Here is an 11,709-nt window from a genome sequence, read left to right on the forward strand (position 1 = left end):
ACACACGCACACAAAAAGAAGCTGTCTATAGGATGGCATGGAAGTGTCATTTATATTCGCGAGGAATCACTTTCCTTGCGAATATAAATGACACTTCCATGCCATCCTATGTTTCGGAAATGTATTGAATTATTCAGTAATATTTATCAGGAAAGCATTATCTGATTGGTCGGAGAAACTATAGCCCTAGCCCTAATCGTAACCTTAACCAATCAGGTAGAGCTTTCCTCATAATTATGCATGAGTCTTCTCCTGCCATCCTACGTTTCGGAAATCCACCCGCGTGGGAGCCGAAATGAGGAAATAAAAAGTCATCTTTAAGAATTTCGTTATTTGAGTAGTTTCTCTCTACTCATTTTACCGTTTGACCTGTTAATGAGAGTGACCAGTCGATCCCAACTGACCTAAATTATTTACTTGAAGTACTTTCTGAGATTAAGAAATTAATTTTACAACATCTTGTTATTTGGAAATTAAAACAACTTTTTTTTTCTTCTTCTTTTTTTTTTTTTTTTTTTTTTTTTTTGCATTTATGTTTTAAAAAATGGTTTACATTTACATGTATTCATTTAGCAGACTCTTTTATCCAAAGCAATTAATTTTAAGGAGACAGTAGTATGAAAAGTGCTGCCTTACAAAGTTTCAGTTGCATCAGAAAAATACTATACAAGACAGAGATTAGAGTCCAGCAAGAATATATATATATGTATTTAAAAAAATATATTATGAGTGTGTGGTCAAGTGCTCATGGAAAATGTGTCTTTAGCTGCTTTTTAAAGACAGAAAGGGAGCCCGCTTCACGGATGGAGGGAAGATCATTCCACCATCGAGGTACAGTAAAGCCAGGCCTAATTGCACACGTAGGAAGGCTGGCTAAAAGAGCATTACAGTAATCTAGTCTAGATATGACAAGCAACTGAACAAGGAGTTGTGTGGCATGATCAGAGAGGAATTTTCCTGATGTTGTAGAGTGCAAATCTTCATGATTGGGCTGTTTTTGAGATGTGGTCGATGAAATTGAGTTGGTTAATTTGGTTAATTAAAAAAAAAAAAGATTTAATTTAACAATTTAATTCAGCATTGACACTTATATCACAATCTCGTAAAATCACTTTACCAAAAGTTTTTATTTAACATTAGTTAATAGGGCTGTAATTAATGATTATTTTGATAATCGATTAATCTAACGATTATTAGAATGATTATTCGACTATTCTGCGATTAATCATTAGCACTTAACCAATTATTCAGCTTGTGCCCTGACTTAAAAGGTTGTATTAAACATGCTTACTAACAATAAAGAGGACAAAATCATCTTTTAAAAAAAAAAACTCTAAATTACATTTACTGAATTAAAGGAAAAAAAATACTTTTTATTAAATTGAATTCAGTACAGAAATTCACTGCAAAAAATCCTATTGTTATGAAGTGTTTTTGTCTTGTTTTCCATTTAAAATTGTCTAAAAATACTTAAAACAAGATACATTTACTTGAGAAGCAACATATATTTAGTCTTGCTTTAAGAGAATGTATCTTAAATATGTGTATTTTGTATATAGGTATATTTTTTCATTTGGTTATACTTCTGCAAGTGCAGTAAAGACAAAATATACCTATATTCAAGATCTATTCTCTAAAAGCAAGTCTAAATATCTTATATGCTGCTTCTCAGGTGAATGCATCTTTTTTAAAGGATTTTTCTGTATATATTTTTTTTTTTTCTCCCAATTTGGAATGCCCAATTCCCAATGTGCTTTTAAGACCTCGTGGTCGCATAGTGATTCGCCTCAGTCTGGGTGGCGGAGGACGAATCCCAATTGCCTCCGCGTCTGAGACCGTCAATCCGCGCATCTTATCACGTGGCTTGTTGAGCGCATTGCAACGGAGACATAGCGCGTGTGGAGGCTTCACGCCATCCACCGCGGCAACCACGCTCAACTCACCACACGCCCCACCGAGAACGAACCACATTATAGTGACCACGAGGAGTTTACCCCATGTGACTCTACCCTCCTTAGCAACCAGGCCAATTTGGTTGCTTGGGAGACCTGGCTGGAGTCACTCAGCATGCCCTGGGATTTGAACTAGCCTGCTAGCGAACTCCAGGGGTCCAGCGTATTTTACCACTGAGCTACCCAGGCCCCTCAAATATTTGTATCTTTAATATTATATTCAACATTCATAAAAAAAATGTCTTCTGCAGTATAGCTGCTAAAGAAAATGTAAATTTTTTTTTAAAGGAGTTTTAGATATTTATATTGGAAAACAAGCCAAAATGAAAACAAATCAAAAATGTATTTTGTTGCAGTGTATAATGGGGCGAAGACTACCCTCTCTCACCTTTCTGTTCACTTCAATCTATCTTTAACTCATAAAAAAACAAACTCTCTCTTATTAATAAAGCTGCATATTGCCAATTTTCTTCATGATAAGAAAAGCACAGTGACACATATATTATGATTCAATAAATCGTGAGCCATCACGTTAAAATCTAGCTGCAGCAAGCACGTGTGCTCGAGGGACAAGTGTCCCCGTGACAGAGTGTGCCTCAGCCAGGTGCAGTTTCAATCTCTCTCCCTTAGATCGGGACATTCACACAACTCATAGAAGAGGTGCTGACCGCACAGAGAAATGCCAGTTTCAGAGTTTGTAGTTATTTACATGATCTGCTTCCGTATTATTTGAACTTTATTAAAGCTATAACGCATGAAATATAACTGCATTAAAGATGTAACGCCGGGGTGTTTCATTAAAGACGCGCCAGCTCCGCTTATTCCACAACGAGAGTTCTGTATTTACTTATTTTGTATTTTTGCATTATAATTCCAACATACTTTATCTACATCACCTGAAGCTGTTTGGAAAGTTTAGAGTGCATCTGGACAGTGAGCTGTGTAATTCTTCCTCTCCTCAGTCAGGCGCAAACTGCAGTGCTGCTCTCACGCATCATCATTAGAGTTTAATATAATCTCATGTTACGATAAATGAGATCAAACGACTATTCAACAATGAAAATTGTCTACAATTTTTTATTGTCGACATTGTGGATAATGTCAACTAATTGTTTCAGCCCTATTAGTTAACTACATTACTTAACATGAACTAACAATGAACAATTGTATTTTCAGAAATTAACACTGACCAAGATTAATAAATGTACTAATTCAGTACATGTCAAAAAAGTTGTCTGAGGTGATAAAAAATAGAACTCTTCTCGAAATCTATAAAACACAAGTGACAAGTTCTTAGAAATGTAATCCTTGTGTCATGTTTGGTTTCGTAAATAATATATACAGTATACGTATATTTACTGTGTATGTATGTATGTATTTGTGTGTGTGTATATATACATATACAGTTGAAGTCAAAAGTTTACATACAATTAGGTTGAAGTCATTAAAACTCATTTTTTAATCACTCCACAGATATAATATTAGCAAACTATAGTTTTGGCAAGTCATTTAGGCCATCTACTTTGTGCATGACACGAGTAATTTTTCCAACAATTGTTTACAGACAGACTGTTTCACTTTTAATTGACTTTATCACAATTCCAGTGGGTCAGAAGTTTACATACACTTAGTTAACTGTGCCTTTAAGCAGCTTGGAAAATTCCAGAAAATGATGTCAAGCCTTTAGGCATTTAACCATTTAGCTTCTGATAGGAGGTGTACTGAATTGGAGGTGTACCTGTGGATGTATTTTAAGGCCTACCTTCAAACTCAGTGCCTCTTTGCTGGACATCATGGAAAAATCAAAAGAAATCAGCCAAGACCTCAGAAAAAAAAAATTGTGGACCTCCACAAGTCTGGTTCATCCTTGGGAGCAATTCCCAAATGCCTGAAGGTACCACGTTCATCTGTACAAACAATAGGATGCAAGTATAAACACCATGGGACCACACAGCCATCATACCGCTCAGGAAGGAGACGCATTCTGTCTCCTAGAGATGAACGTAGTTTGGTGCGAAAAGTGCAAATCAATCCCAGAACAACAGCAAAGGACCTTGTGAAGATTCTGGAGGAAACAGGTAGACAAGTATCTATATCCACAGTAAAACGAGTCCTATATCGACATAACCTGAAAGGATGCTCAGCACGGAAGAAGCCACTGCTCCAAAACCGCCATAAAAAAGCCAGACTACAGTTTGCAAGTGCACATGTGGACAAAGATCTTACTTTTTGGAGAAATGTCCTCTGGTCTAATGAAACAATAATGTTTGTCTATAATGACCTTCATTATGTTTGGAGGAAAAAGAGTGAGGCTTGCAAGCCGAAGAACATCCCAGCCGTGAAGCATGGGGGCGGCAGCATCAAATGGTGGGGGAGCTTTGCTGCAGGAGGAAGTGGTGCACATCACAAAACAGATGGCATCATGAGGAAGGAAAATTATGTGGATATATTGAAGCATCATCTCAAGACATCAGCCAGGAAGTTAAAGCTTGGTCGCAAATGGGAATTCCAAATGGACAATGACCCCAAGCATACCTCCAAAGTTGTGGCAAAATGGCTTAAGGACAACAAAATCAAGGTATTGGAGTGGCCATCACAAAGCCCTGACCTCAATCCAATAGAAAATTTGTGGGCAGAACTGGAAAAGCGTGTGCGAGCAAGGAGGCCTACAAACCTGACTCAGTTACACCAGTTCTGTCTGGAGGAATGGGCCAAAATTCCAGCAACTTATTGTGAGAAGCTTGTAGAAGGCTACCCAAAACGTTTGACCCAAGTTCAACAATTTAAAGGCAATGCTACCAAATACTAACAAAGTGTATGTAAACTTCTTACCCACTGGGAATGTGATGAAAGAAATAAAAGCTGAAATAAATCATTCTCTCTGCTATTATCTTGACATTTCACATTCTTAAAATAAAGTAGTGATCCTAACTGACCTAAGACAGGGAATGTTTTCTATGATTAAATGTCAGGAATTGTGAAAAACTGAGTTTAAATGTATTTGGCTAAGGTGTGTGTAAACTTCAACTGTATATGTGTGTGTGTGTGTATATATATATATATATATATATATATATATATATATATATATATATATATATATATATATATATATATATATATATATAATGACTTATGTGTTATGTGTTGTAACATCAAGTAAAAGGTATTGCATAAGAGTGTACTCAACTTAATCCATCAAATTATTGGATTTATTTGAAATTATTGGTCTAAAGGGGTCCTCTCTGTTTTAATATTTTGTCAACGTAAACAAACAATTGCTACCTTCATGTTGGTTACTTTCACCATCACCACCTGACTTTGATTTGGTGGACAAAAGTTTTTCAAATATTAATATTTTAAAACACTATTATTATTATTAAATTCAGCTTTTAATTATGCTTTTTTTGTTTTGTTTGTTTGTTTTTGTTTTTACTGTCACTGGACGAATACACCACATGAATTTTTTTTCTTCAAGCCCCAGAAACTCAGAAACTGAAAACATAGTGGAGGTGTATTCAAGTAAATATTTTGTGTGAATTGCATTTTAATGTATTTGGACAAAAACTGAGCTTCACGTCATTACAAGCGACTTACAAATGAGGAATACAGCAAAAGTATTTGTCCTAAGGAGGCAATAATAAGAGAAGTGCTAAAATGCACAGTTTCAGATTGCTCAGAAAAGTAAAGAGGAAGATAAGAGGCTTTGATGTAAGAATTATTTTTGTATTCTTTGGGAAGAAGGAAGATTGGCACAAGTGCTCTTATGTGTATATATGTCTTACAGTCTTAATTTGTTTTTTAATACTGCTGTGCATTGTTTTATTTTCTCATTCTTTCAATTCTATTTTATTCTTTGACATTTATATGTTTTTGTTTCCTGTAAAACACTGTGTAAACACTATTTTAAATGGTGTCATGTAAATAAAGCTGTACTTACTTAAACCAAATAGTAAATAGGTATTTACTTGAAATGTATTAACATTTATGAAGAACAGGAGCCGTGGTGCCAGAGCTAGTCAGTGTTCTTGTTCGTTTAGCTTTGGTGCTCATACAAGTGATGCAAATTCAAGGATGGCCTGCTACATGTTTCGGTTGCACATTTAAAGAAATGTTCTTAATTGATGGTCATTAACGTTAATTAATGAAAATCAATTAAACATGAACAAAAACAATAATAAAGTGAACAGCTTGAAACTCAGAGAAAAAAAATCAAGATGCATATTTTTCTTCAACCAAAGGTTAATTTTGTACAACGTTTGATTTTTGACAGTCTAACCATTGTTATGCAAACTTGAAAACGTTAACATCTGAGAAAATATTATTTACTCTACTGTAGAAGGAAATGTGAAAACATGAAACAGCCACCGAAGTATGTGCATACTGTAAACTACTATTTAAAACCATTTAAATAAATAAATACAACTGATTAATGCAAGTATTGATATTTTCATCTTAATATATTTTAAGTTTAGTGTACTTTTAATGCATTCAGGGTGTTTAATATGAATTTGTGAGTCTAAACGTGCATCCTCTCCCAGAGAAAACTGATGTTATTGTCGGTGTGGATGATACAGGGAGACCGGTGGATCAACAATGCTTGTTGTCATGTTGTACTTCACTATCACTATCAAAGTTCATGCAGTAAACATAATGTTCATCTATACAGAAACACTCCATGATAAGCAAGGATGTGATGGATGCGCATCTGTTTTATATTCTGTTGCTAAAGGCCCTCTAAAGGCGGATGAATGAATAACCAGTCTATTCATCTACAAATATGTTTTGCTGGATTAGTTTAATTTTTTGCTGCCTTATATTCATGTCATATATCTGTCTGTCCAGTTGAATAATGAATGTATAGGAAAGGCTGGAGAAGACATCAGCGCCCGCTCATATAGCAAAGATTTAGGTCTGTATATGTACTCAACTCCCTCCTCATTTCCGTCTCTCTGCCCCTGACTTCTTCTGTTTTCTTCATATGGTTCCTTAAACGATACATTAAACCTACTTATCTCTGTTTTACTAGGTCTTTACTCTTTTTATCATGGTTGTCCACTCCCCTACTCTGTCCTTACGATGTCCAGATTGCTAGCTTGCACTCTTCTCTCTCTCTTTCCCTCTCTCTCTCTCAGCAGTATCCCTTTGACTTAGCTGGCACATGTGCAAAACCAATCACTTATGTTCGCCTGCAAGTAAGGGCCCCAACAGAGACGTGCATCGAGACTGAACCGGTGTGTGTATATGTGTGTTTGTGATGGGTGGGAAGGGGAGTAAGGGGGAAATGACTTGGACTGAGGAGAACATACTGTTCCTATAGAGAATGTAAATGTGAGGGAGGAATTTTATGGCCGATCAGCAAGGAGCAAGAGTCAGAGAAGGCAGTAATTGTGGACAAGACTGAAGCCTGCAGGTCCTCCATATGCTCGGAGTTAACAAATCTAATCTTTTATTGCTCAATAACGTGATCGTTCAGACAGAACACTTTGATCTCTGCTCCCACCACACAAGGTCACAAGACTTTTAACCCCAAAGAAACACAAGAAATCTGAGTTTTCTGAAGTTAATTTTTTTTTTTTTTTATGTAAAAGTGGGTGGTGCAAAACTGCTAGGATGTTGTGGGTGGTTGCTAGGAAGTTGCTTTGCAGTCTCTAACTTGTTCTGAGGGTTAATTTTTTATTTTATTTTTTAATCTTTTGTACATAGGTATGGGGTGTTCAGGGGGTTTATTGTGGTTGCTAGGGGATTGCATACTAGCCCAAGTCAGAAGAGCCCACCCCTTAAAATGGGAGTTCTGGTTATAGATATGCGTCAGGTCCTTCAATATAAGTGTATGTGTTTTATTTTATTTTATTTTTTAGAACTGTTATCATTATGTTTCCTTTTGGTTATCCATTGCCATTTCTTATTCTTTGCATTTATGCTTTGTTTGTAGCTTCAGAACAGCTTTCGGGTGGAAACAGTTTCCCAGTTAAATCAAGACGAAGTCCTTTGCAGACACTACAAGAAAATGATCAGGTGAGAATTTCATTGGTTGAAAGCACATAAATGTTGACCATGGAAAATAAATTCTACAATTAAATAAGACAAAGTGAAGCTGACAAAATGTTTAAAGGTAATTTTGGAGTTTGAATGGTTGGATGGTTAACAGGGGACCAAGTGTGGGGGGCCTGGGTAGCTCAGCGAGTATTGACACTGACTACCACCCCTGGGGTTGTGAGTTCGAATCCAGGGTGTGCTGAGTGACTCCGGCCAGGTCTCCTAAGCAACCAAAATTGGCCCGGTTGCTAGGGAGGGTAGAGTCACATGGGGTAACCTCCTCGTGGTCGCGATTAAGAGTTCTCGCTCTCAATGGGGCACGTGGTAAGTTGGGCGTGGATCGCAGAGAGTAGCATGAGCCTCCACGTGCTGTGAGTCTCCGCGGTGTCATGCACTGCATGTGGCATGTGGCATGTGATAAGATGTGTGGATTGACGGTTTCAGAAGCGGAAGCAACTGAGACTTGTCCTCCGCCACCCGGATTGAGGTGAGTAATCGCACCACCACGAGGACTCACTAAGTAGTGGGAATTGGGCATTCCAAATTGGGAGAAAAGGGGATAAAAAAATAAAATAAAATAAAACAGAGGACCGAGTACTTTCCATGGGTCCCTGGTGTTGAAGCAACAGATTTTAACAGCAGGGGAAGTTGAATTGCTAAAAAAACAGCCTTCACCATTAACACCTTACACCATCATAATTTCACAAAGACACTTACAAACCAACTGACAAAACTAAATTAAGCACACTACAGTTATGCCAACAGGGATTCTGTACTGAATTCACAGAACTAAATTCGAGGAGCATTTTATATTTACAAGTACTTCACAAAAAGCTTTTAGTCTGATCAAAATAATAAACAAACCAGTATGTTGAAAAGGAACAAGTGAGTCATTGTATAACTTATCCAAGCCTCATTTTCTTAAATTGCAAAACATTTTAAGGACAGAAAAAATGATAAAGCTGGAGTTTCTGTGTAGGGTATTTGATATCAGGATGTTGAGCTCCCATCTAAGTGAATTTTTCATGGAGAACGTAGAGCTAATATGTAAAGAATATACATATTTATTTTATATACATCTAAAACATAAACCTAACAGTGCAGCATTTTCACGTCCTAATTTTGTATTTATTTTTTGTCAAATTAAAGGTCTCTGTGAAAAGTACAGATAAGATCCTTCCAGTTTAATCACTACCAGCTCATCAAATCCTTTTGTATTCTTTCCATTCTCAAAGCCATCTGTTTCCCTCAGGCAAAATGTTACCCTCGCATAACCTCCATGTGTTTCATGGGCCCTGTCCCAAATGGCACCCTACGCCCTTGCGGTAGTCCACACTTTGGTTAGCAAGTGCAGACTGATGTGGCGTTAGTCAGCAAGTCCCTGAGGGTACATGGGTTGTACCAGTGTACATTTGTGACTTCAATCAGATGACACATTTTTATACATTACATTTTTCTGATACATACAATTTTTACAAATTATTATTAGAAAAAGTAATGACATTGATAGGGTAAATGAACACACTTTAAACACATTCTTTAATATTTGTTTTATTAAATAATTCCAAGCAAGACACTGACAATAAAGCATTACAAGATTTAATCATTAACCTCTGAAATACAAAGCGCACATATAACAACAACAAAACCCCATCTTTTTTAAATATTAACTGAACAAACATGACTTCGACACATGGATGGCTGCATGCAGGTGCTTAAATGGATAGTTCACCCAAAAATAAAAATTCTCTCATCATTTACTCACCCTTATGCCTCAAGTTAAAGTGGAGATTTAGAGTAAAAAGGGCTTAAGTATTCTTTTTTATTTTTTTATTTTTATTTTTTTTCCCCATTTTCATCCAATTTGGAATGCCCAATTCCCAATGCGCTTTTAAGTCCTCGTGGTCGCGTAGTGATTCGCCTCAATCCGGGTGGAAAATCTCCGCGTCTGAGACCATCAACCCGCGCATCTTATCACGTGGCATGTTGAGCGCGTTGCCACAGAGACATAGCGCGTGTGGAGGCTCACGCTATTCTCTGCGGCATCCATGTACAACTCACCACGCGCCCCACCGAGAATGAACCACATTATAGCGACCACGAGGAGGTTACCCCATGTGACTCTACCCTCCCTAGCAACCGGACCAATTTGGTTGCTTAGGAGACCTGGCTGGAGTCACTCAGCACGCCCTGGGATAGCGAACTAATGAACTCCAGGGGTGGTAGCCAGCGTCTTTTACCACTGAGCTACCCAGGCCCCGGGCTTAAGTATTTTTTAGTTTCACAACCACACCCGATTATATTGCTTCTGAAGATATGGATTTAACCACTGGAGTCTTATGATTACTTCTATGTTTCCTTTGTTATTTTTGGAGCTACAAAGGTCTGATCACCATTCACTTTATATTTTTCTACAAATCTTTGTTTGTGTTCTGCTGAAGAAAGTCATACACACCTGGGATGACATGAGGGCGAGTAAATGATGAGAATTTTCATTTTTTGGTGAACTATCCCTTTAAAACAGTCAAAAATAAAGAAAGGAGAACATACGTTTCACACACCAATGTAGATCCCAAAAAACATATTTATATACACAGCCACACTTCTTTAGATATATTGCTAGCTACAGCTAAGTGCAGGAATGTCTCATGTCTTAATATTTTAGAGACTCGCAATAATACTAAAATCCTCTTTGACACAACAATAGCAAAGGTTTAGTTTATGAACGCATAAAAGTTCATAAAATTCCCCCCGAAAAAAGAAACTTCAGTAGAAACTGAAAATGAGTGATTTCATTTCTGGTAAACTGAATAAAACAATGATTTTTAAACCAATTATACACATCACATTAAAATTGAAACTATATACACAGGAAATGCAAGTGATCCGTCACTAACAATCAGAAAAAAAACAATTATTGAAATCAATATTAAATCCGCATTTAACATCACCTTGTCTTCCATGATTTTTCCTCCATCACGAAACACCAGTCCGCTGTGATTGGTCCTGAGGATAAGCAGCAGGGATTGTTTGTAGACCACTGTGAAGCTCCAATGCGGGCTTAGCCAAAGGGCCCATCGAGGGCACAAAGGAGGCGCTCGTGAGTCGTGAGCCTCAAATGGGAGACCCTACGGCCCTTTGGACTTTGCGGGAACGCGCAAATGAAGGCCATAAGACCGCAAGTCCACATCAAGTGTGCTATTTGGGACAGGGCCATGGTTTAACACAAACTTCCCTTGAACAGAGCAACTGTCTTATCACATAATGTCACACAAATACATGTGTCTGCATGTACTGCAGTATGGGGTTCCCATTATTGCACATTTCTGAAAGCCTCCATTTGGTTTCAGCCACAAGTTTCATTAGATTTCAGTTTTAACCCCCCAAAAAGAGATGATCTGTACAAGAAGTTCCTGGTTTTGCAGTTTTGATGTAGGGATGGGCATTTTGGTCATTTTGTCTACTTGAGAACATAACGGATACATCGTTTTGGGGTATTTTTGCTCTGCTGGTCTATCTACATATGCGTCAAATAGACAAAATTTGTCAATCCACAATTCATTACACAATGCAAGTACTCACTGCATTCTCAACATTGCCACAATGGCCGCAATAGCAAGATTAGAATGAACTGTCTGTTTCTACAGTATGTTTTGTCTTTCAAGTCAACTACTGTCATGGCAGAGTAACGGTTTGAAGAGAATATTGCTGGGCAGGT

The 11,709-nt window shown here is 37.3% G+C and overlaps 1 protein-coding gene across 5 annotated transcripts in view; it reads left to right on the forward strand.

The window, feature by feature from the left end:
- Positions 1-11,709, forward strand: part of LOC127419308 (carbohydrate sulfotransferase 11-like) — a 36,348-nt gene that overhangs the window by 19,541 nt on the left and 5,098 nt on the right. For 2 of the 5 annotated variants that reach the window (XR_007893642.1, XR_007893641.1), the window contains 2 exons: positions 6,798-7,186; positions 7,888-7,970. Coding sequence is in view for 2 of the 5 variants with exons in the window: in XM_051660626.1 (XP_051516586.1) it covers positions 6,798-6,864; positions 7,888-7,970 (150 nt within the window). In the remaining 3 variants the exon portion in view is untranslated. Of the gene's footprint in view, positions 1-5,060; positions 7,187-7,887; positions 7,971-11,709 lie in introns of those variants that run through there. The other 3 variants (XM_051660626.1, XR_007893640.1, XM_051660625.1) reach the window with 3 other exon arrangements.

This window comes from Myxocyprinus asiaticus, chromosome 28, assembly GCF_019703515.2.
Source record: "Myxocyprinus asiaticus isolate MX2 ecotype Aquarium Trade chromosome 28, UBuf_Myxa_2, whole genome shotgun sequence".
Taxonomy (NCBI): Eukaryota; Metazoa; Chordata; class Actinopteri; order Cypriniformes; family Catostomidae; genus Myxocyprinus; species Myxocyprinus asiaticus.